General features: G+C 36.1%; 1 protein-coding gene across 4 annotated transcripts in view; it reads left to right on the forward strand.

Annotated features, from left to right (window-relative positions):
- SCYL2 (SCY1 like pseudokinase 2) overlaps positions 1-26,280 on the forward strand; it is a 53,633-nt gene extending 27,353 nt beyond the window's left edge. For 2 of the 4 annotated variants that reach the window (XM_060414111.1, XM_027967658.3), the window contains exons 5-18: positions 218-367; positions 1,860-2,081; positions 2,503-2,619; positions 3,213-3,338; positions 7,633-7,809; positions 9,432-9,554; positions 13,241-13,354; positions 14,335-14,467; positions 18,340-18,458; positions 19,980-20,080; positions 21,985-22,051; positions 22,191-22,283; positions 23,278-23,397; positions 24,644-26,280. In XM_060414111.1, coding sequence (XP_060270094.1) covers positions 218-367; positions 1,860-2,081; positions 2,503-2,619; positions 3,213-3,338; positions 7,633-7,809; positions 9,432-9,554; positions 13,241-13,354; positions 14,335-14,467; positions 18,340-18,458; positions 19,980-20,080; positions 21,985-22,051; positions 22,191-22,283; positions 23,278-23,397; positions 24,644-25,288 — 2,307 coding nt within the window. In that variant the 3' untranslated portion in view covers positions 25,289-26,280. Of the gene's footprint in view, positions 1-217; positions 368-1,859; positions 2,082-2,502; positions 2,620-3,212; positions 3,339-7,632; positions 7,810-9,431; positions 9,555-13,240; positions 13,355-14,334; positions 14,468-18,339; positions 18,459-19,979; positions 20,081-21,984; positions 22,052-22,187; positions 22,284-23,277; positions 23,398-24,643 lie in introns of all 4 variants that reach the window. The other 2 variants (XM_004006650.6, XM_027967657.3) reach the window with 1 other exon arrangement.
- Positions 26,281-26,511: the final 231 nt, after the last annotated feature.

The raw sequence follows: 26,511 nt of genomic DNA on the forward strand, positions 1-26,511 counted from the left end.
TGTAGAAAGGAACTTAAATAAGTAGTTGCTCTCTGTTTTGGGAGTTTTTCTTACTAATGCTTAGAATGCTCTGGCAACTTTCTGTACACTTTTGCATTTATGAAATGTAATAACCTGATATGTAAAAATTTTTATTGGGAGAAGCAGCAAATTTGATTATTATGAGACATTTATTAATGTACTTGAATGTAAAAATATCTTTTATTCCCATTTACAGGTTTCTGAAGGTTTGTCATTTTTGCACAGCAGTGTGAAAATGGTTCATGGAAATATTACACCTGAAAATATAATTTTGAATAAAAGTGGAGCCTGGAAAATAATGGGCTTTGATTTTTGTGTATCATCAACTAATCCTTCTGAGCAAGAGGTAATAAAGGTTTTATTCTTCTAATTTTTTTAAAGCTCTGGAAATTTTTAAATTGCATCTGAAATAGATTAGAGAATTTATATGTCTGATGATGAGATGATTGGATGGCATCACCAACTCAGTGGACGTGAGTTTGGGAGTAGATAGATAGTAGAGGACAGAGAAGCCTGCACATAGTTGCCTAGTTGTGTCTAACTCTTTGTGACCCCATGGACTACAGTATGCCAGGCTCCTCCATCCATGGGATTTTTCAGAAAGGAATACTGGAGTGGGTTGCTATTTCCTCCTCCAGGAGATCTTCCCTACCCAGGGGTCTAACCTGCGTCTCTTGTGTCTCCTACATTGGCAGGCAGATTCTTTACCACTGGCGTCACCTGGGAAGTCTGATAAATGTGTATAAATAGGCTATGTGGTACAATGGTATGTTTAAATTAATAGCTTTATAGAAAATTTCTAATGTTCATTGTACCTACAAATATTCAGTACACTAATTCCATGGTAATGTTACTTGAGAAGAAAGTGCTAAAGCACTTTTGGGTTAGGTAGGTTTTTTCCCCCTCAGAATGTCAGGTACAGGAACAAACTGAATTTAGCAGTGTTTCCCCAACTTACTGAACCACAGAATCTTGTTTAGGGAGCATGATAGCAACAATAGCAGTGACAGTCATGGCTAATGTTTATTGAAGCTCTTTCTAAACACTACCTGTGTATTTACTTATTGTCCTTGCAACAACTCAGTGAGGTATAAGAATAATACAGATGACCAAGTTAGACTCATAGAATGAACTAACCTGCTTTAAGTTTAGGCAGGTGGTAAGCTGTAGAGCTAAGATTTGAACCCAGTTTTTCTGGCTAAAAAGCCCCTGTTACTTAGTGATTATGAAACCTACCTATTTATACTTAGGAAAACACTGCAGTATTTCAAATTTTTACTATGTAGTTGTTAAAGAAACCATGATTTGACTTAAGATATATTTGTAATATAAGTAAACATTTTTAGGGGAAGCAGAAAGAATTAGTATTGGTTGAGATATACTATGGATCAGGCATTGTGGTGGGCCTGGTTGCCATACATTTGTTTAATTTTACAACAGCCTTTTGAACCTATTAATTAAATCACATAGCTCATTAGTGAAAGAACAAGGTTTCAAACAACCCTAATCTACTTGAGCTCGTAAGTTTGAAGCCTGTATCAGAAAACATAGGCCATACCTTTCCACATTCAAAATGCATCATATAGTATACTGATAATTTGTTTTCTGGAAGAGAGTGCCAATAATCTCAAAGATATAAGAGTTCTTATTCTGTCTCTTAGCTTGTTTCATGCATGTTGTAGTTTTGGGATTTGGGGAAATTTAGAATTGAAAGTCTTGGTGACATTTTTACTTGCATGACTGAGTATGAATTTAAAACTCAGTTGTTAGTACTTGACAGTGGTTTGCTTTAATTTGACATATTTAATCCATGTGATCATTTTTCTGTCCTTTTATAGCCTAAGTTTCCATGTAAAGAATGGGACCCAAATTTGCCATCATTGTGTCTTCCAAATCCTGAATATTTGGCTCCTGAATATATACTTTCTGTGACCTGTGAAACAGCTAGTGATATGTACTCTTTAGGAACTGTCATGTATGCTGTATTTAATAAAGGGAAACCTGTATTTGAAGTTAACAAGCAAGATATTTACAAGAGTTTCAGCAGACAGTTGGATCAGGTATTTGCCTTTAAGTATTTGCTTGCATTAAAAATGTATTAAGTGTTTCTTAGTATTTTTTTCTAAAATATGTTCAGAAAATTCTCTAAACTGGGAGAAGTATCTCATATTTTGTTTTCATAAAGTCAACTTAACAAAAGTAATTCTTCGGATTAATATTTGTTACTACAACTTTAATCATGGCATTTATTTACTAGAGTGAAAATTGAAATATGGCCTAAAATAATGGGCAATTTTGCTTTAGGAATAGAGACAATTTCAGGTATTAAGAGACATGTTTTAGTTATCTTGCAACAGCAGTTTGTTCAATCTAAAAATACAGTTAGTAAATTTCAAAAAGATTTAAATGGACTGTTCACAATATAAATGTATATCTTTTGAATATTTTATATTCATATTTAACATTATTACTTTTGAACAGTTGAGTCGTTTAGCATCTAGTTCACTTACAAATATACCTGAGGAAGTCCGTGAACATGTGAAACTACTATTAAATGTAACTCCAACCGTAAGACCAGATGCAGATCAAATGACAAAAGTGAGTATGTATTAATTCCTGCCTTACATGGAGGGACAAAAAAATGAGTTAAAGTTGATTAAATGCTCCTGAAGATTTAATATATAGTCCCCAGATAACATCTGTATTCATGAGTGTATTAAATATTCAGTGTCCTTTAATCTTAAGGAATTAAACAATTTATGATATAAGTGCTCTGATACAAAGTTAAGATTTCAAATAAAGAGACATAATAGTTATAATTGGGCATGCAGAAGTTCTAGACATGCTAAGAGTTCATAACCCTCTTAATTCACTCATATAAGCATGGGTTTTAATAAATGGTACTGTTTATGGCCTCAAGATATTTTAGTTAATCTTTCACTATTTTACTAGTTACGTAAAGTAAATGTTATTGTGTAGTCAGTTCACAGATTCTGATTCTGAAAAATTGACTTCAAAAAGAGAAGTGATTTATTATTTCTTATTCTGATTTTTACAATTAGCATTTTATTAAGTTGTCTTAAGCATTTTGCTAAATGTTCCTGAGTATTTTTTTTTACCATACTGTGTCAATTTCACATATGAGAAGTATTTCAGTATTTATCAAAATAATTTTACTTTTCTGTTTTTAGATTCCCTTCTTTGATGATGTCGGTGCAGTAACACTGCAATATTTTGATACCTTATTCCAAAGAGATAACCTTCAGAAATCACAGTTTTTCAAAGGACTGCCAAAGGTTCTGCCAAAACTGCCTAAGGTTTGTTGTTTTTTTAAACAAATGGTCTTCCACTTGTTTGTAGAGAGGAGTTGTATGTATGTATTTTGGCTGTGCTAGGTCTTGGTTGCTACATGGGCTTTCCTCTAGTTGTAGCAAGCAGAGGCTGCTCTCTAGTTGTGATGCGCAGGTTTCCCGTTCCGGTGGCTTCTCTTGTTGCAGAGCACAGGCTCAGTAGATGTGGTGCACGGCCTTAGTTGCTCTGTGGCAGGTGGGATCTTTCTGCATCAGGGATCGAGCTCATATCTCCTACCTTGGTAGGTGGGTTCTTTTCCACTGGGGCCACCAGGGAAGCCTGAGGTTTGTTGTTGATCAGTTTGTTATTGTAGTCAGGAGTTTAGCATTTAAAATTTACTTTGACTTCACTATAATAACACTTTCCCCAAAACATAACTTTTGCCGAGGGTACATAAATGTCTAAAAGGCTATCGACTGAAGTCATAAAAGTTTAGTGGATCTTTTTTATATGGTGGAAAAATAATTAAATAAGATAAAACAGTTAGAAGGATTCAGTTCAGTTGAGTCGCTCAGTGGTGTCAACTCTTTGCGACTCCATGAACCGCAGCACGCCAGGCCTTCTTGTCCATCACCAACTCCCAGTGTCTACCCAAACTCATGTCCTTTGAGTTGATGATGCCATCTAACCATCTCATCCTCTGTCGTCCCCTTCTCCTCCTGCCTTCAGTCTTTCCCAACATCAAGGTCTTTTCAAATGAGTCAGCTCTTCACATCAGGTAGCCAAAATATTGGAGTTTCAGCTTCAACATCAGCCCTTCCAATGAATATTCAGGACTGATTTCCTTTAGGATGGACTGGTTGGATCTCCTTGCAGTCCAAGGGACTCTCAAGAGTCTCCACCAACACCACAGTTCAAAAGCATCAATTCTTCTGAGCTCAGCTTTCTTTATAGTCCAATTCTCACATCCATACATGACTGCTGGAAAAACCAGCCTTAACTAGACAGACCTTTGTTGACAAAGTAATGTCTCTGCTTTTTAATATGCTGTCTAGGTTGGTCAAACTTTCCTTTCAAGGAGTAAGCATCTTTTAATTTCATGGCTGCAAGCACCATCTAGAGTGATTCTGGAGCCCCCCAAAATAAAGTCAGCCACTGTTTCCACTGTTTCCCCATTTATTTGGCATGAAATGATGGGACCAGATGCCATGATCTTCGTTTTCTAAATGTTGAGCTTTAAGCCTGTTTCACCTTCATCAAGAGGATCTTTAGTTCTTCTTTACTTTCTGCCATAAGGGTGGTGTCATCTGCATATCTGAGGTTATTGATATTTCTCCCAGCAATCTGGATTCCAGCTTATGCTTCATTCAGCCCAGCGCTTCTCATGATGTACTGTGCATATAAGTTAAATAAGCAGGGTGACAATATACAGCCTTGACGTACTCCTTTTCCTATTTGGAACCAGTCTGTTCTTCCATGTCCAGTTCTAACTGTTGCTTCCTGACCTGCATACAAGTTTCTCAAGAGGCAGGTCAGGTGGTCTGTATTCCCATTTCTTTCAGAATTTTCCACAGTTTACTGTGATCCACACAATCAAAGTGTGGATATTAAGGCTGGAAGGCTGGTTATTGGCATAGTCAATAAAGCAGAAAATAGATGTTTGTCCAGAACTCTCTTGCTTTTCTGATGATCCAGTAAATGTTGGCAATATGATCTCTGGTTCCTCTGCCTTTTCTGAAACCAGCTTGAACATCTGGAAGTTCACAGTTCACATATTGCTGAAGCCAGGCTTGGAGAATTTTGAGCATTACTTTACTAGCGTGTGAGATGAGTGCAATTGTGTGGTAGTTTGAGCATTCTTTGGCATTGCCTTTCTTTGGGATTGGAATGAACACTGACCTTTTCCAGTCCCATGGCACCTGCTGAGGTTTCCAAATTTGTTGGCATATTGAGTGCAACACTTTCATGGCATCATCTTTCAGGATTTGAAATAGCTCCACTGGAATTCCATCACCTCCACTAGCTTTGTTCATAGTGATACTTCCTAAGGCCCACTTGGCTTCACATTCCGGGATGTATGGCTCTAGGATCACACCATTGTGAGTATCTGGGTCGTGAAGATCTTTTTTGTATAGTTCTTCTGTGTATTCTTGCCACCTCTTTTTAATATCTTCTGCTTCTGTTAGGTCCGTTCCATTTCTGTCCTTTATTGTGCCCATCTTTGCATGAAATGTTCCCTTGGTATCTCTAATTTTCTTACTAGTCTTTCCTGTTCTATTGTTTTCCTCTATTTCTTTGCATTGGTTGCTGAGGAAGGCTTTCTTATCTCTCCTTGCTGTTCTTTGGAACTCTACATTCAAATGGGTATATCTTTTCTTTCCTCCTTTGCTTTTAGCTTCTCTTCTTTTCACAACTATTTGTAAGGCCTCCTCAGACAGCCATTTTGCATTTTTGCATTTCTTTTTCTTGGGGATAGTCTTGATCCCTGTCTCCTGTACAGTGTCACAAACCTCCGTCCATAGTTCATCAGGCACTCTGTCTATCAGATCTAATCCCTTAAATCTATTTTTCACTTCCACTGTATAATTGTAAGGGATTTGATTTAGGTCATACCTGAATGGTCTAGTGGTTTTCCCCACTTTGGTCAATTTAAGTCTGAATTTGGCAATAAGGAGTTCATGATCTGAGCCACAGTCAGCTCCTGGTCTTGTTTTTGCTGACTGTATAGAGCTTCTCCATCTTTGGCTGCAAAGAATATAATCAGTCTGATTTCGGTATTGACCATCTGGTGATGTCCATGTGTAGAGTCTTCTCTTGTGTTGTTGGAAGAGGGTGTTTGCTATGACCAGTGCATTTTCTTGGCAAAACTCTATTAGTCATTGCCCTGCTTCATTCCATATTCCAAGGCCAAATTTGCTTGTTACTCCAGGTATTTCTTTACTTCCTACTTTTGTATTCCAGTCCCCTATAATGAAAAGGACATCTTTTTTGGGTGCTGGCTCTAAAAGGTCTTGTAGGTCTTCATAGAACCGTCCAACTTCAGCTTCTTCAGTGTTACTGGTTGGGGCATAGACTTGGATTACCGTGATATTAAATTGTTTGCCTTGGAAACGAACAGAGTTCATTCTGTCAATTTTGAGATTGCATCCAAATACTCCATTCTGGATTCTTTTGTTGACTATGATGGCTACTCCATTTCTTCTAAGGGATTTCTGCCCTCAGTAGTAGATATAATGGTCATCCAAGTTAAATTCACCCATTCCAGTCCATCTTAGTTCACTGATTCCTAGAATGTTGACATTCACTCTTGCCATCTCCTGTTTGACCACTTCCAATTTGCCTTGATTCATGGACCTGACAGTCCAGGTTCCAGTGCAATATTGCTTTTTACAGCATCAGACCTTGCTTCCATGACCAGTCCCATCCACAGCTGGTTGTTGTTTTTGCTTTGGCTGCATCCCTTCATTCTTTCTGGAGTTATTTCTCCACTGATCTCCAGTAGCATATTGGGCACCTACCAACCTGAGGAGTACCTCTTTCAGTGTCCGATCTTTTTGCCTTTTCATACTGTTCATGGTGTTCTCAAGGCAAGAATACTGAAGTGGTTTGCCATTCCCTTCTCTAGTGGACCACATTCTGTCAGCACTTGGACATTAAACATCAGAAGAGAAGTTGTAAACTGTTGTGGAAATCACTGTCTCACTAGTAATTAAGGGGTTACTTCGGTATGATACTAGTCTCTCCAGTTCTACTGTCCCTTCCTGGCTTAGTAAATTGTGAGGATAACGTAGTCTAAAAATATTAATGAATGCCGAAAAAGCCACTGTCTGGAAAACTAGCTAATTCCTTTGTAAAAATAATTCCATTGTTTAATCTATCAGATAGTCATTGGTTATATACTGTTTGTCTAGCCCTTAACCTAGACGCCCTGGAGAATAAATGGGAAACAAAATATTGTCCTTGTTTTCAAGGCCCTTTTAGTAAATGTAGATGGCATTAATGATAATTTACAATATGGGATATGAATCATAAGTAATGAAGAAATTAAGAGGAGAACTATATTAATGAAGACTAATTAGGAAAGTTTTCCTAAAGAGTGACCATATTTCCCCCTTTCTCTGTAACGTTCCCAGGTTCTGTCTTTTTTCCTGACATAATTAGCAATAGTAATATTTTATTCTCAAAAGTGTCCCAGTTTCAACTATCAATTATGTAGTCACTTTACCCCAAAGGATTGGAGGTGTTAGACGCTTAACTTCAATGTTAATACTAAAAACCTGATATAAAGATTAATTTTAAGAAAACATTTTTGCTTTTCAGCGTGTGATTGTGCAGAGAATTTTGCCTTGTTTGACTTCAGAATTTGTAAACCCTGACATGGTACCTTTTGTTTTGCCCAATGTACTACTCATTGCTGAAGAATGTACCAAAGAAGAATATGTTAAGTTAATTCTACCTGAACTTGGGCCTGTCTTTAAACAGCAGGAGCCAATCCAGGTATGTATGTAGATATTTTTTTCTGTTTATCTGTGGTTATTCAGTGGTCTTAATCAATGATAACTATCACTGAAAACAAAAGTAATGGATATCTGGCTTTTTAAAAATTGAGGTAAATGTGAGAGACTTGCTTTTCCATTAGTCAGAAGCTTATTTTTCATATGCTTGAAGTAAACCATTCCTAAAGTTATAGTTGAGCTTTGCAAGTAAATGTCTATAGCTCTCAACAAGTTACTGTCTCAAAAAAGAAATTGTAGTGAGGTTTTACATGTGTTATATTGTTCCCATTGACCTTACTGAATGTTGCAGGTTTAGTAAAATAAATATTTATTTTTCTCCTGCACTTTTAAATATTTCTGTGTTTCTGCTTTGTTATTGAATCTTTAATTTGTAGATGGTTTTTGCCAGTTCCCATTATTTTATTGCTAGTAAATAGTTTCACTAGAAGAGGGAAAATGCTTCCAGCACCGTGAAAGTAATATGTGTATTGTTAAGAGGAAATTTAATTAGAATCTGATATGGACTCTATTAAAATGTTTATCCCTCCGGTTCAAGGTGGGCTTGGATTTAAGGGAGCAGTAGGGTCCCACACTTCAGTTAGAATCTGGCCACCTTCATCTCCTTGGACAAGTCATTACTCTCTCACAGCTTCTATTTTCATCACTTCTGAAGTGAAAAGAGTTGTTGAAATTAATTGAAATTTTCTTGCACATGGGAAATATAACCAAGTTTCTGATACTACATGGCAGTAGCTTATTGGTAAACTGTATACCTAATTTAACAGTGTAATGACAGGCTGTTTATGGTCCTTCCCTTGAAGGGAGGGAAACTAAAGGAAGTCTGTGGCAGTAAGGCAAGAGTTCCTCTGCCTAAGAAAAGGGGAGGTGAGGGAACTATAGGGTTTGAAGCAGAATTCTCCAAACACGGTCAAGGTGTCCAGAAGAAAAGCAGTGGAGTCACATGTCCACCAAGCTGTGCATCATATAGGAGTCTAAGGAATCTACCATCTGAGCACTTATTTGCCTTCATTCTTTGCATTTTTTCCCCCTTACTAGTCTAGCTAAAAATCCCTTCTGAAAAATTTTAACTGAGCCTTGACAAAACTAGTCTGCATAAATAGAAGGGATGGTTTGTTCCTATCACTTAGCTATGTGGTGGCAGACAAATGATCAGGGACAACTGAAAATGTTTCTTTCTAGAATTTTTCCTGACAGTCCTTTTCATTTCTGTACCTTTTCTTGTTTTGAACTTCATAGAAGCCAAGTGATGTAATTTACTTCTTTGCGACGTCTGACTTTGCTGCCCCCAGACTTTTATTTTTTACCCAGTAGCTTTCTAGATAGTTGGTACTTGCGGGTGAGTGATGTATTACTGAAGATATGTGAAAGTTAGGAAATTAGCTTTTATTTAAATATTTAAACCAAGAACAGATGTTAAATATTGTGCTTCTAGAAACATAAGAGACTTGATTTATATGCTTTTGTCTTCCATGCCTTCAGGCTAGCAACATGGTAAGTGTCAAAACACATAACTTATTCTTTTGAAGCAACTTTAAATTTTGGCATACGTAAAGTGGCATAAAAAATCTAGACTTTGATACACTGTTCCCCTTGTATACACAGATTTTATTAATCTTCCTCCAAAAAATGGATCTGCTACTAACCAAAACTCCTCCTGACGAGATAAAGAACAGTGTCCTGCCAATGGTTTACAGAGCTCTAGAGGCTCCCTCCATTCAGATCCAGGTATAATATTCAGTTTTTTTCTTTTAATGATGATTTTGATTAGTAAAGCAAAAGAAAGAAGTTAAGTACATTTTAAGTTTGTCATAAAATTTTTATATAAAGCTCAATAATACATATTAATGAGTTAGTGAATTTAATTATGTACTTTTAAAGTATGCTACTGCTGCTGCTGCTGAGTCACTTCAGTCGTGTCCAACTATGTGCGACCCCATAGACGGCAACCCACCAGACTCCCCCGTCCCTGGGATTGTCCAGGCAAGAATACTGGAGTGGGTTGCCATTTCCTTCTCCAATGCATGAAAGTGAAAAGTGAAAGTGAAGTCACTCAGTCGTGTCCGACTCTTCACGATCCCATGGACTACAGCCTACTAGGCTCCTCCGTCCATGGGATTTTCCAGGCAAGAGTAGTGGAGTGGGGTGCCATTGCCTGTATCCACTCCTAACTAATTTGAATAATCAGTTGATGAATACTGGTATTAATAAAGTAAAATGATTATTGTTCTTTTTACTTATCAGAAATGTACTATTCTGGAAGGTTTGATTTACTGTAGTTTGGATTGCTATATACCTTCTTCCTAAATGAGTAATTAACGTATGAATGAAAATGACAAACATGCATGTGCCTTTTTCTTAAGAAAGCATTAAGCAGGTACTCCCCATACTCATGTTTTTTTCATGCTTGGTAACTCAGTCTTCTATTCAGAAATGTTGTTGCTTTTGAATTGAAGTTAATTTGTATAGCAGGTAGGTAGAAAAGCAGATAATAATTTAGTGTGAGCATCCCGAATGCATGAAAAGTCAGGGCATTCATGTCACAGAGTGCTTTAAAACACTGCATACTTTGCCAAACTTCTGGTTCTTCGCATACTTTGCCAAACTTTTAGTTCTTTGCTACTAAAATTTTGGTTCTATGGAATATCTGGAAAAAAAGTTTGGATTGCTATTAAAAGTATAGTTTAGTTTGAGCTTTTTCCCCCCCCTACTGTGGAAAGAACATCTGATTGCATAAAGGTTTCATATTTTAAAAGTTTATACTCTTTTTGCCAGTGTAGAGATTCTAGTAAAGAAAAGCATAGAAGTTTAGTTTTTATAAGTTGATGACCAAGCTTTTTTTTTTTTCAAATGTGAACCTAATACCATACATATATGGTCACTTTTTTGATTCACTTCAGTCTTTATCTGAGGTCTTTTATATTATTCAAAGTTGTGAAGTTGAATTTAAAATTTTTCCTTAGAACGTCATTTCTTACTTCCTTTGTCCAAATGACATGGAATGATTGGGAAAGGTATACTTACTGTTACTTTTTGGCACTTTCCCAAGGAATTGTGAATTACAGCTTGAAACATTCCCACAGGCCCTGTGTAGCCAACCTGATTATATATTCAGCGAGATTAGGGAGAAAAGGGAGTAAAGTGATGTGTAAGTCATTTTTCTTCATAAAATGAAGTGAAATGAAGTTGCTCAGTTGTGTCCAACTCTTTGCGACCCTATGGATTGTAGCCTACCAGGCTCCTCCGTCCATCAGATTTTCTAGGCAAGAATACTGGCATGGGTTGCCATTTCCTTCTCCAGAGGATCTTCCCCAACCAGGGATCGAACCTGGCTTTCGCGCACTGTAGGCAGACGCTTTACTGTCTGAGCCACCAGGGAAGTCTTTTCTTCATAAGGGGGTTACTTCAGCAAATAAGTTATCATCCATTATTTTACTAAAATAATTAATATATGATTCAAATGGACTTATGCAACTTTGCCAAGTTTTAGAAACCAGCATTTCTGATGTCATTTCACTAGAAGTGTTTAGTCACCAGTCAATTAACTAGTATCAGCATTGCTTGGTAAGAGTCTGATAAAAGGTAAAACCTGTCTAAGCTTTGGGAGAGAGAACAAGAGCATGAAACGAAAATCTTTTTTCCTCACGCCTCATGCAAGTAAGAAGGCTAGGAAGTAACTCGTGAATATCATTTTTGGAGTGGTATTTTTAAAGTGAAGTTTAATTGGGACTATGAACATTTAAGAGGCTAGAGAGTTTAGAAAAACATTTGGAAAATTAAAAGATGGTTTAGAAAAGTTAGGATCATTAGAGGCATTGATAAATGAGAACCAGTTTTAAAAATTATTTACCTTTAAAATTACATGGAGAGCTTGTGTTCATTCTCCTCTCCCCACCACTGATTGTAGAGAAAATAGAATGTAAAAGGCAGAAGTTGCTGCGAACATGCTAATTGGACTTGCTTTTGTTTTATTTTTTCAGTCCCCTGTTCTTAGATCTCCTTGTATGGAGAGAGCTCTCCCCTCCTTTAGCTAAGTGATTTAGACTTTGCCTCTTTATAACCTGCTCCTAGATCGTGTGGCATAGTGCATATATGGCGTGTTCAGTCCAGTCTGTCTCAGATGAATTCAAGACTGATTTACTGTTTCCCTCTGGTAACAGGAGCACAGGGTCTCACTGACTGCTCAGCCTTGCTCATTCTCCTCTACCAACTGTGGAAAAATAGTCCCTTAAATGTAGCTTGTATTTCTTCAAATTATGTTACCTGCTTAATTATTATACTTCTGAATGGATATTAACTCTCTTCTTTCTGTCTAACTTTTGGAAATCTAGGAATAAGTTTAAGTAGATAAAATATTTGCCAAAATTCTGATAGCAGATTCTTAGTGATTAATTCATTTCTGTCTAACTACAAATAAGTGTATCTTTGTTTGCCAGGTATCATCAATAACTCCTTCTCTGATACACGTTTATACCTCCATTTTCTTCAGTAATCTCTTTTGTGCTTTTCTATAAGAATCATTCTGCCTTATAAGGTATCTGAGATGTGGGTTCTTCAGCCAGTTTTTTCTCAAGCCATTTCCTGTTCTTTTTCTTATCTCATACAATCCTCCGTCATCCTTCCTTTTCCTCTGTTATACTCTCTGTTCCCAGTTCCAGTCATTTACACTGTGGCATAGCATTAGTTAGCAAGAATGCTTTAAACGACTTTTCCTGTTTCTATCCATTATGTTTGTTTTAGTTTCAGATTTTAGAAATACTTGAAAATATCAATATAAAGAAAATTTAAATCCTCTCTCAGAGGTGCCCACAGTTCAGTTAACATTTCCAGATATATCCTTCCAGTTCTTTTTCCTAAGTCTGTAGACAGATACATGTTTTAAAAATTGGAATGATATAATAGTGTCTTATTACATTTATCCTCAATATTATTAAACAACCTTTGAACATATATTTTTAAATGTTTGTATTATATTCTGTGATATGGATATTGTAACAGCTAAGAAATTCATTATTTAGGAGGAATAGTTCTACATGAGTTGGTATAATATTTGATTTTTCTCTCATGAGAGAGAGCAAAATTTAGATGTTACTTTCTTTTTTAAAGATGTTCCTGTTTTTAAAATTAAATGAAGAATTGTGTTTTCAGAGAAAAATTAGGAATATTATTAGGAAATTTTGGTATATGTGCTAGTTGTGTGACCTAGCATGAATTTGAGTGAGGTCTTCTGAGTCTGTTTTCTCAGGCTGTAAAGTAGAAAATCAGTAATAAGTATTTTTCTTTCAAATAGCTTTTGAAAGGATCAAATGATAGATAAGAGTTTATTTCAAACTATGTGACAGTATTAACCATGCAAATACAAAATGCTTTTTAATATGTTTCTCTGAGATTGATCCAATTTATTTTATTAATAGGAACTCTGTCTAAACATCATTCCAACCTTTGCAAATCTTATAGACTACCCATCCATGAAAAATGCTCTGATACCAAGGATTAAGAGTGCATGTCTGCAAACATCTTCCCTTGCTGTAAGTAATTACATATTTTTATTTGTCTCTCACTTCTCATTGGCTTAGTAATTTTCTTATTGTTTAGTAATCTTTTTATAGTTTGTTCATATGTTTCATCTTGGCTCTAAGTAGCCTATAAATAGTACAGTGAAAGTGAGCAATAGCTGTAGTTTGCCCGGATATATTATTTTATAGTATTCCATCCCTGACATTACTCCGTCTGCTAGTGCTTCAGTAGAAAATTCAAGTAATTGTTTTCTTAATCCTCTTTCGCTTTAAGCCACAAGTTATTTTTTTTAACCACCTAAATAAATGGTTTTCTGCTTTTCTTAGTTTACTTAAAAAAATAATTTTATTAATATTATGATCCTGATTCAAAGTATTCTATCTTAAAAAACTCTAGCAAAGAAAGTAGGGTGTGAATTGTTTATCAAAATAGTCAAGAGACTATAGATAAAATTTTGATAAAAGAGCTCCTAAATACCAGGTTTTAGTGACTATATTAAAAATATATTAAAAAATATAAAACTTCAGATATGGCAGATAGAATTTTCACATATTGTTAAAATATTTAAGAATGACTTGAACATGAATTAGAGAAAAAATCTACTAGAGGCCCAGTAAAATTAATTATTTGGTGGGAGAATATAATCCTTTTATAGTTCAGATGACCTCAAGAAAATATTCTTAGCAAGCAAATATATAGTAAAGCTTCTCAAATCCTAATTACTTTATTTAAAATAACATGAAAGTAAAATCATTCTTTGCCTTTAGCTACTTAGTATCCTGGTAAAGCAATCATCAATTTTCTGAAACAAATCAGAGGAATTTATAAATATGTGAGTTTTCTATATTAATAAAGGATGAGAGCTTTTAACTTTTCTTTCATTTTTGAGATTTTAACGTGTACTTATATGAAGATTAGACTCATGCTTAAAATACTTTGGTCTAGATTTTGAAGACTTGAAATGACTAATTCAGTTTACCTCTTTTAATAGGTACGTGTAAATTCATTAGTGTGCCTAGGAAAGATTTTGGAATACTTAGATAAATGGTTTGTACTTGATGATATTCTACCCTTCTTACAACAAATTCCATCCAAGGAGCCTGCGGTCCTCATGGGAATTTTAGGTAGCTGAAAACTTAATGTCATTTGATGCTACTTTACTGTTTTATAATCATGCACATGAACTTCTCAGTCTGTAAAACTGTTTTGCTCTCTTTTCATGTATATAGCATTCAGTAACTGAAGAATGATGGTGTAAATGTCATGATGTAACTTTTCTCTCTTGTTAATTTTAGCAAAAGTGGTAGTACCTGACAATTACAAAGGGATAAAAACATTTGGGAATCCCAGCTTCACAAATAACATGTAGTTTTCCCTCTAAAAAATGATACTAAATAAGAGAGGCAAACAAAGCTACTTGAAATGCTGATACCAATCATAATAGTAATACCTAATGTTTATTTGTTAACCGATTTATAAGAGGCACTCTGCTAAGTCTTTTCTGCATTATCTTATTTTGTCCTCTCTAAAATCTAATGAGATTTGGTACTTTTATTTCTGTTTTACAATAAGGCCATGAGGTTTAGCTAAATGAAGTAAGTTATTCAAGATTATACAGCTAAAAAGTGGTAGAGTTGGCTTTTAATTTAGATATGTTTAAATATGAACACAGGGCTTCCGTGGTGGCCCACTAGTAAAGAACCTACCTATCAGTGCAGGAGACATGGGTTCAGTCCCTGGGTTGAAAAGATTCCCTGGAGAAGGAAATGACAACCCACTCCAGTATTCTTGCCTGGGAAATCCCATGGACGGAGGAATCTGGTGGGTTACAGCCCATGGGGTCACAAAAGAGTTGGAGACAACTTACCAGCTAAGCAACAACAACAAAATATGAGCATATATTTTTCAATGCTAAGTGCTGATAAAGCATTAAGAGCCTTACAGCACCTTCTAGTCATCAGCATGCTAATTCTAAATCACTCTATTAAAAAAACTGTGAAATTGTTTATAAATAGTTGAAGTCCAATCTGGAAATGCTGGGGTCTGCTATACTATTACCTGTAGAATCACATAAACATTAACAAGTTACTAAACTTGAAGTTCTGTGTTAATTTTGAAGAAAATCTATGTTATTCAGCCATGTATCTTAAATACCTCCTATAGCACCTGATTTATAGAATAGCCTCAGTAAATATTTATAGGAATGGTCAGTAAGTAATCTGTTGTGGACCTCTGTGGACATAGAAATTTTGTGATATGTTATGAAACTCTTGAGCTCAAGGAAATTAGTCTTCTTGACAAGGAGTCTGACACAATGAAAAGAGCCCTAACCCCAATTCTGGCTGTGCCAGTTCCTGGATTGACTTTGAAAAGTTTCTTTATCTATCACATAAGGGTAAAATAATATCATTAAAGGAGTTTTGTGAGAGTTCAGTGAGACCAACTGAAGGGAAAGTAATGAGCATAGTGCTCTGCAAACAAGTATTTAGTGGGCATATAGAGTTCTTTGAATATATAAGTGAAGTGTGCATTCATTGGAGAATAATAGGAGGTAGTGTGTTCTCTAGCTTTAGCTTATATACAAAACTCTGGTGCCATGAAAGCATTCAGAGATTGAGGAGCAAATGTGCTCAGTTTACCAAATGAAGGCTTTGTGAAATAGGTATAACAGCAGGGTCTTGAAAGTTGAGTATATATGAAGACAACAAGGAAGGATTGTGTGGAGTTAAATTATTAAAGTTCAGAAATGTTGAGTCTGATTGGTTGAAGTGAATAAAGGTATAGGACCTATGCTTAGACACTTTTAAGTTTGAGTGAGTAGTATGAAATATACATTTAGTTGTGTTCAGAATACAGAGACATTTCTGTATCCTTACTGCTACACTGTTAAGAACTATATCTGATTCGAATAGGCTTTTCCTGGTACTAAATTGTTGTTGTTCAGTCTCGCTCAGTTGTGTCTGACTCTTTGTGGCCCATGGACTGCAGCACACCAGGCTTCCTAATCCTTCACCATCTCCCGGGCCTTGCTCAACCTCATGTCCATTGAGTTGATGATGACAGCCAACCATTTCGTCCTCTGTCGTCCCCTTCTCCTCTTGCCTTCAATCTTTCCCAGCATCAGGGTCTTTTCTAATGAGGCAGCTCTTCGTGTTAGGTGGCCAAAGTATTGGAGCTTCAGCTTCAGCATCAGTCCTTCCAATGAATATTCAGGATTGATTTCCTTTAGGACTGACTAGTTTGATCTTCTTGCTCTCCAAGAGATTCTCAAGAGTCTTTTCCAACATCACGGTTCAAAAGTATCAGTTCTTCAGTGCTCAGCTTTCTTTATGTCCAACTCTCACGTCCATACGTGACTACAGGAAAAACCATAGCTTACTAAATGGACCTTTGTTGACAAAGTAATGTCTCTGCTTTTTTAATACACCGTGTAGGTTTGTCACAGCTTTACTTTCAAGGAGCAAGTGTCTTTTAATTTCTTGGCTGCAGTCACCATCTGCAGTGATTTTGAAGCCCCCCAAAATACAGTCTGTCACTGTTTCCACTGTTTCCCTGTCTATTTGCCATGAAATTATGGGACCAAGTGCCGTGATCTTCATTTTTTGAATGTTGAGTTTTAAGCCAGCTTTTTCACTCTCTTCTTTCACCTTCATCAAGAGGCTCTTTAGTTCTTCTTCACTTTCTGCCACAGGGTGGTCTCATCTGCTTAGCAGAGTTTATTGATATTTCTCCCGGCAGTCTTGATCCCAGCTTGTACTTCATCCAGCCTGGCATTTCACATGATTGTGCTCTGCATAGAAGTTAAATGAGCAGGGTAACGATATACAGCCTTGACATATTCTTTTCCCAGTCTTGAACTGGTCTGTCGTTCCATGTCCAGTTCTGACTGTTGCTTCTTGACCTGCATGCAGATTTCTCAGGAGGCAGGTAAGGTGGTCTGGTATTCTCTTGAAGAATTTTCCACAGTTTATTGTGATCCACACAATCAAAGGCTTTAGCATAGTTAGTGAAGCAGAAGTATTTTTTCTGGAATTCTCTTGGTTTTTCTGTGATCCAGTGGATGTTGGCAACTTGATCTCTGGTTCCTCTCCCTTTTCTAAATCCAGCTTGAACATCTGGAAATTCTCGGTTCACGTACTTTTGAAGCCTAGCTTGGAGAATCTTGAGCGTTACTTTGCTAGCCTGTGAAATGAGTGCATTGCTGTGGTAGTTTGAACATTCTTTGGGATTGGAATGAAAACTGACCTTTTCCAGCCCTGTGGCCACCACTGAGTTTTCCAAATTTGCTGGCATATTGAGTGCAGCACTTTCATAGCATCGTCTTGTAGGATTTGAAATTGCTCAGCTGGAATTCCATCACCTCCACTAGCTTTGTTTGCAGTAATGCTTCCAAAGGCCCACTTGACTTCGCACTCTTAAGATGTCTGGCTCTAGGTGAGTGATCACACCATTGTGGTTACTGGGTCATTAAGGTCTTTTGTATAGTTCTTCTATGTATTCTTTTCACCTCTTCTTAATATCTTCTGCTTCTGTTAGGTCCATATCATTTCTGTCCTTTATTGTGCCCATCTTTGCATGAAATGTTCCCTTGGTATCTCTAATTTTCTTGAAGGGATCTCTAGTCTTTCCCATTCTGTTGTTTTCCTCTATTTGCATTGTTCACTTATGAAGGCTTTCTTATCTCTCCTTGCTATGCTTTGGAATTCTGCATTCAGATGGGTATATCTACCAAAAAAAAAAAAATACAGGCTTTTACAGTTACACTATTTTAAGCCAAAGAATATGGGATAAGTGTGTCATGGTATGTTAAATCTAAACCGACAGTAAAGGTGAAATCATTCAGATACATATGTAAGAACATTCTTCTTCAAAGCATTTATAAGGAAAAATGTGTAACTGTACTGATTATCAAGAGCTTTTATATAGATATATTGTTTTTCTGATTTCTGTTAATTTTATATTGAATTATAACATTTATTCTTTTTTTTTTAATCAGGTATTTACAAATGTACATTTACCCATAAGAAGTTGGGAATCACCAAAGAACAGCTGGCTGGAAAAGTATTGCCTCATCTGATTCCCCTGAGTATTGAAAACAACCTTAATCTCAATCAGGTAGGAATATTTTTGTGCTTTATTCAATTTATTCAGCTTACTCTTTTCTCGGCATTGAATGTATAAATATATTACATATAAACATTGATAAAACAAGGAAAAATATGTTGAAGAGGTATATGAAGAAAGTGCTTTTTATATTCAAAGTAAGGAGTATGTGAGTTAGAAAGAGGGATTATTGACAGCCTTGTTCAGTCAATCAGTTAAGTCGCTCAGTCGTGTCCAACTCTTTGTGACCCCATGAACTGCAGCACGCCAGGCCTCCCTGTCCATCACCAACTCTCGGGAGTCCACCCAAACCCATGTCCATCAAGTTGGTGATGCCATCCAACCATCTCATCCTCTATCATCCCCTTCTCCTCCTGCCCTCAATCTTTCCCAGCATCAGAGTCTTTTCCATTGAGTCAGTTCTTCCCATCAGGTGGCCAAAGTATTGGAGTTTCAGCTTCAACATCAGCCCTTCCAATGAATATTCAGGACTGATTTCCTTTAGGATGGACTGGTTGGATCTCCTTGCAGTCCAAGGGACTCTCAAGAGTCTCCTCCAACACCACAGTTCAAAAACATCAATTCTTTGACTCTCAGCTTTCTTTATTGTCCAACTCTCACATTTGTATATGACTACTGGATTTGCGGAGGGAAGAAAGTTTCTAGAGTCTTCCTGTAATATGTGGTATTACTGAAATAAATTGTTTCTGAAGTACCATAAGAATTATTTAACTAAATTTTAGCTAAAACTTAAACTATGTTTTGAGATTGAGTTGGATATTCTTATAAATTTTAATTATTTGAAAGTTAGATTATGTATATTTAATATTTCTACTAGCTTTTTAGAAAACAAGGTTTATTTTAGCCAAACAAGTCATTTTTATAATGATCTAATAAAGAGTGATTTTTTTATGCATCATTAAACAGATTTTGGGCTTCCCAGGTGGTGCTGATGGTAAAGAACCCGTTTGCCAAGCAGGAGATACAAGAGATGCGGGTTTAATCCCTAGGTTGGGAAGGTGCCCTGAAGGAGGGCATGGGAACCCACTGCAGTATTTTTGCCTATGGAATTCCATGGACAGAGGAGCTGATGAGCTGCAGTCTGTGGGGTTGCAAAGAGTTGGACATGACTGAAGTGGCTTAGCAGGCATGCACACATGCAAACAGATTGTGGTCAGATATGCACATATTAGGTGGTCAGTTTTGGATTAGTCTAAAAAAAAAATCAATGTGTAATAACTGGTGGAGTTGAATTTATTTAAGACTGCTGAGTAATAGCTGTTAGACAGCTCAGAATATAAAACTTATTGAGACTTGTTTTCTGGAACTTAAAATATCACCACTGTACAAAGATACTATAAAAGCTTGCTATGATATTCTGAGCTAAAATATGTGTAATCTATTCTTGTGTCATCAGACCTATGGGTCATATTCTAGTAAAAATAGAGAATATTATGAATAACTTGTGGAGTTTTTAAATTCTATTACTTTGTAACTAACTTGAAACATCCTATCAATTTCTTATTATACCAGTTCAATTCTTTCATTTCCGTCATAAAAGAGATGCTTAATAGATTGGAGTCAGAACATAAGACTAAACTGGAGCAACTTCATATAATGCAAGAACAGCAGAAGTAAGTAGGTTGAATATGAATTGCACATGGTCCAGGAGTGACATTAAAGTTATGTCATGGTTGATTTCCTAGAATATGGATGAGAAAATTTGAAGGATTTCAGTTTGACTATATGGAAAAGACCCTGATGCTGGGAGGGACTGGGGGCAGGAGGAGAAGGGGATGACAGAGGATGAGATGGCTGGATGGCATCACCGACTCGATGGACATGAGTTTGGGTGAACTCCAGGAGATGGTGATGGACAGGAAGGCCTGGCATGCTGCAGTTCACGGGGTCGCAGAGTCGGACACGACTGAGCGACTGAACTGAACTGAAAGCATGTAAAAATTTTCCAGCAGATTAAGTTAAACTGAGTTTAAATAGAATGTTGTTGAAAATCTGATGTTATTTCTAAATACAAAAGCATAACATGATATAATCTTAATGTTTTCTCGACATAAAGAAAATTCTGTTTCTGAGAAAAATCTCTTGTCATATTAGCCACCAGCATTGTAAAGTCAGGGTGCTGATCACCAAGAGCACCACTTAAAAGTTTTTTTTCAAATCTTTGAAATCCTTGTGTTTTGATTTCTCCTTTTCTCTTTTATCTAACCTTTGAAACATTTACAGAGAATTCATTCCATATGTAGTACCAGAGCATCCACCTCTTTTTTGTGTGTGTCTTATAGAGAGGATTTTCTAAATTATCTGCAAAATATTAGTATACAAAGGATGAGGGGAAAGATGAAAATTATTCAACAGAAAATGCCAGTTTTTGTGATCAAATCTTCACTATATTCTTTGCTCCAAAGAAAAAGATGAGTTTAGAATGCCCATTAATGTTTAACCCTGAGCCAAAGACATCTGAAAATAAGTAAAATTGGTATGAGTCACGAGCCAGATCCTCCAAAAGAAGCTTTTTTGGTCTTGTTCCAGTGTAAGATAAAGGCTTTATGGAAGTAAATACACAAGGTGTAGAATGACGTGAAATAGCCATTTGTAAATGCTAAATATCCTGTGAGATATATACATCTATGCTGCTGCTAAGTCGCTTCAGTCGTGTCCGACTCTGTGCGACCCCATAGACGGCAGCCCACCAGGCTCCGTTGTCCTTGGGATTCTCCAGGCAAGAACACTGGAGTGGGTTGCCATTTCCTTCTCCAATGCATGAAAGTGAAAAATGAAAGTGAAGTCACTCAGTCGTGTCTGACTCTTAGCGACCCCATGGACTGCAGCCCACCAGGCTCCTGCGTCCATGGGATTTTCCAGGCAAGAGTACTGGAATGGGGTGCCACTGCCTTCTGCATATATGTCTATACATACATGTATATATATGTGTGTATATATATATATATATGTATGTATGCTATTAATGGTTTGACTATGTTAGCATAGGAACCCTGAAAATCTTTAAAAATTACAACAGAGAAATTTTCTATCTAGTATTTATACTTGAGGTGTAAAGGAACCTTCTCTTTTTTTTCTTCCTATCTAAATAAATGTTACCTATTTTTCAAGGCAGATCTTGCCCATATCTTTAATTCAGTGATTATAGAATTTATTGTTAGAACCATAGATTCTAAACTTAATCATGTTAAGTTCCCATATTGTATCTTGTTTCTCAGTGAGCTCTGAACTCTCGTATGGTAAGAACCGTCCTTGCATGATTTTATGACACCCTGAGTAAATTCTCCAGTAAATCTCAAATGTCTAGTTTTTTAAAAAAAACTTGTATACAAATGTTACTTGTAGGGGCAAGCAGACACTAATAGTAGTAAATAATGAAAAAGATTATGACTCTCCTTAGTGAAGTTGCAGTTTGTTTAGGTAGTAATAACTTCTATGTGGGTGAACTATTTTTAGGACAAGTATTTTAAAAACATTTCTTTTTATAGCTTTGTCATAACTCAGCTCTTTCTTACAGATCTTTGGATATAGGAAATCAAATGAATGCTTCTGAGGAGACAAAAGTTACAAATGTTGGGTCTCAGGTAAGAAGATGTTTAGATCATTCTAATTCTGGGGAGAAAAAAGTGCTTGGCAGTGCACTCCATTTCAGAAGCTTCTGATCTTTAAGTAGTAAAGTTTTGCACATTGTTCAGCTGGTTGATTTTTTTTCTGTTTCAGCAGATTGACAAAGTCTTTAACAACATTGGAGCAGACCTTCTGACTGGTGGTGAATCAGAAAATAAAGAGGATGGGTTACAGAATAAACAAAAAAGAGTACGTTTCTTTACTGTTCTTTTGACATTCATATTTATATTATATGACTTCTATAAACCAGAGATTTTTTTTTGTTGAGAAATACTGTTTAGCTTAATAGGAACATTCTTTAGTTATCTTTATGAAATTTAAAAGTTATCAGTGGGTCATGACCTAACCATGTTGAGAATAAACATGCTTAATATTTTTAACTTCCTTTTTTATTCATTCTCCCACATTGGTAATGTTTCTAGGTTGCCTGACTTCTTGTCCTTTCTGTTGTACTTTGCCAGTCACATCCCTTGATAAATTTTACAGTGTCTCCCCTCTGCTCCTGATTTTGAATAATAAACTATAAAACTGTAGTTTCCAGCTGAAATATTGGTTAGCATCCAATATAAAAAATATATCAACTTTGAACTTCGCTAAGGGCAGTTTTCTTCTATTCATTCAACATGTATGAGTACCTGTATGTGTAGAACCAAGACACTGTGGTTTACAAAATTGTACGAGGACATACTGTGGGCTTAAAGGTTGGCAAAGCAGATCTAAGAAAAAAGATGCTGAATTTGATGCAGACATTAGTCTCAAAAATATTGTTTATTCATTTTTTTTAAAGTTGTTTAATTCTTACTTAGCTTTTGATGAATTCTTAAAATATTTTTTGGAGTAAGAAAAAAACAGTTGAACAAGAATCTCCCAATATTATAGCTAATTCATGTTGTACAGCAGAAATGAATATAACATTATTAAAGCAATTATCCTCAATTAAAAAAAAATAAATGAAAGGTATATATTAAAAAAGGACAAAAACCAAATAGAAAACCCACAAAACTAAAGTATAACTGACTTTAGTTATACTGCTGTGGCAGTCACCAATACAGTAGTTCGTGAACTACTTGGTGCTGCCAAGTATTGTCAAATGGTATTGTCAAACAGACAAAAAAGCGATGTTCTGCTTTACAAATGAAATTATGAAAGTTGTCAGTTAACTTTTTTTTGCTGTTGTTTTAAGGCATCACTTACACTTGAAGAAAAACAAAAATTAGCAAAAGAACAGGAGCAGGCCCAGAAGTTGAAAAGCCAGCAGCCTCTTAAACCTCAAGTTCACACACCTATTGCTCCAGTCAAGCAGGTCAGAGTTCATTTTTTTGTGTGTACTTATACTACTCTTAAGGAGTCAGGTAGTATAGAACCTAGTCTACCTAGTGTTTTATGAAAATGTATTTCAGAAGATAATTTAATATATAATTTCTAAGAAGTATGGGCATAAAGGATTTTCCAGCATCTCCTCAATAACCTGCCAGATGTACGATGTTTTGTGATAGTACTTGTTACCAATATAGAAGAAGCTAGATTAATGGGACGGTTCTTTAAAAATACTAGGTCTGTGATACTAATTCAACTCTGCTCACTTTGAATTGATCAGGAATATTATGTTCATGCATTTATGTATTTTTGAGCAAGAAATAATTTTCATTTTTTGGCTTTTTTGTTATAGTCATGTTTGTAACTTGATTTAGGGATTCTTATCTATATGTCTTGACCAGTATTTATTTGCTTCTGTGTTTTAGGCACTGATTTAGGTGCTGGTTTTAGAACAGTGATTACGTTCTCTGCTTGGAGAAACTTTATACTCTTACTGGTTTCAGAAATAACTTTATCTTAAAAGCTTTCTTTAAATTTTTTTTTGTTGTTGTTGTCTCCTAATCATTAAACTTTTTCCTCTGGGAAAAATCTTTCTGGGCCAAGAGGCAAAATAAAGTATTTTGTATGTACTTATATAAGAATAAAGAAATTTAGAAAATAAATTTCCACACAATTGTGATGAAAGTCAAAATACCAAAATAATGAAGTATCCTTTCTGTGGGACTTCCCTGGTTGCTCACTGATAAAGAATCCGCCTGCCCATGCAGGAGACCCAGGTTCTATCCCTGTGTTGGGAAGATCCCGTGGAGAAGGAAATGGCAACCTGCTCCAGTGTTTTGCCTGAGAAATCCCACAGAGCCTGGCAGGCTACAGGCCGTGGGGTCACAAAAGAGGCACACAACGTAGCGACTAAACAGCAAGAACATCTTTTTCTATGGTACAGATCTAATGAGAAAAATGCAATTCTGCTTTTTGGTAGAGGCACAATGGGGGAGACAACATTTCATTTAATCGGAGTTCAAAGTTTTGTTCCCTGTCATCAAATTGTTGCAAATGTTCATCTTTAAAGAGCCTTAAATATGTGGCAAACTGGGTTTGGCTTATGAACTGTGTAGTCTGCTGTCTCAGTGTAGACAAGCTTAATTTTAACTTGTCCTTTATAATAACATTTATCAAGTGTTTTACTAATTTTAAAGTAATTTGGAATAAAGTAATTTCCTTGTATTTTTCAGACTAAGGACCTGACAGACACGTTGATGGATAACATGTCATCTTTGACCAGTCTTTCTGTTAGCACTCCTAAAATTTCTGCTTCAAATTCCTTCACTTCTGTTCCTTCCACGGGCCTTGGCATGATGTTTTCTACACCAATTGACAATACAAAGAGAAATTTAACAAATGGCCTGAATGCTAACATGGGCTTTCAGACTTCAGGATTCAACATGCCAGTTAATACAAACCAGAACCTCTTCAGTAGTCCCAGCACACCTGGAGTAACCAAGATGGCCCTGGGCACGCCTTCCGCCTTGCCAAGCTTCGGCGCGGCCAGTGTTCCTCCTGCAGGCGGGAAGCAGGCTCAGCAGAGACCCACAGATATGTCTGCTCTTAATAATCTCTTTGGCCCTCAGAAACCCAAAGTTAGCATGAACCAGTTATCGCAACAGAAACCAAATCAGTGGCTTAATCAGTTTGTACCTCCTCAAGGGTCTCCAGGTATGGGCAGTTCAGTAATGGGAACACAGGTGAACGTGATGGGACAATCTGCCTTTGGAATGCAGGCTAATCCTTTCTTTAACCCACAGAACTTTGCACAGCCACCAACCACTATGACCAGTAGCAGTTCAGCTAGCAATGATTTAAAAGATCTTTTTGGGTGAGGTGTCATGCTCCTATTTTTAAAGGATTACTTCAGTTTTAATCATGGGTAAGCTGATTTACATCTTTATATAGCTGGCTTGGAAGAAGTACTTCTATGGGAGAGTGGTCCTGTGATAGGAAAAAAAAAACTGTTTTCATGCCAGCATAGTAGTTGTATGGACTCCTAACAGTTGAGGTTTTTAAAGCATTGAGGATTTTTTTTCCTCTTACCAACTCCTCTTCAGGTTTTTAAAAGACCCAACCCATATCAATCTCAATGAGAAAAAAAAGACACCTGAATATCTTGAATAGCAGAATTTTTAAGTCAAATGTTTATTTTGGCTTGTATATCTTGGTGTTATTTTAAAAGTTGAGTTGATGGTAATTGCAAGTTTCATCTGTTAAATACTACATGGTACACAGTCTGCCTTCACAAGTCATTAGTCTTCATTTTAAATATGTGAAAAATCTTGATGCTGTATTGATTTGTTTGCATTTAGCACAACTGAGAAAATGATACGCATAATGAAAAGGATCAGGTCATTTGCTTTTCCAGTCTTATTCTCAGATGAACTAATGTTTAGTACAAAAGACTGAGAAACTACTGCAAAATTTAATTTAACCTTAATTTCATTGGTTCAATCTAAAGGCATTATTAACTGTCATAAATGCAAACTGATCATTGTAAATTATTTTTTAGCATGGTCTGCCTCAAGTAGTAATGTATTTTTCTCTGTTTACTTGGGTATGTTTAGAGTCACTTTTTTTCCTCCTGTGTCACAGACAGAAGAGGTATGTACTGATTTGTACAGGTATTTGACAAAGCCATCTCTGTGCTTTTTCCTGATTGCTGCATTCATGCTTCATTTTGAATTGAAACTTCAGAGGTTGCAGCATATATGAATTGCATTTTCAAAAGGAGATTTGTAAGAATTAAACTATATTTAATGAGTAAACTTTTGAGATTTCTGCTGTATTGTTTCAAATGTAATAAACTTTACTTCTCTAAAAATGAGCATTTGCATCTTCTGCCTGCAATTTTCAGCCTGTTAAGTCTGACCTCATCACTTACTGCATCTGAAGTTTAGTTCTTTTCTCAGAATTTTAGGGTCTTTCATTCAAACATTCTATGTTCATAATTAGCCATTTTTAGGAAAAAAAGGATAAATTCTTCTAACAGGAAACGTGCTTTCTTTTTCAAGGCCTTTCTCTGATGTTTTTCTTTGATTAGCTGATCAGTCAA

This window comes from Ovis aries, chromosome 3 (assembly GCF_016772045.2).
Source record: "Ovis aries strain OAR_USU_Benz2616 breed Rambouillet chromosome 3, ARS-UI_Ramb_v3.0, whole genome shotgun sequence".
NCBI lineage: Eukaryota > Metazoa > Chordata > Mammalia > Artiodactyla > Bovidae > Ovis > Ovis aries.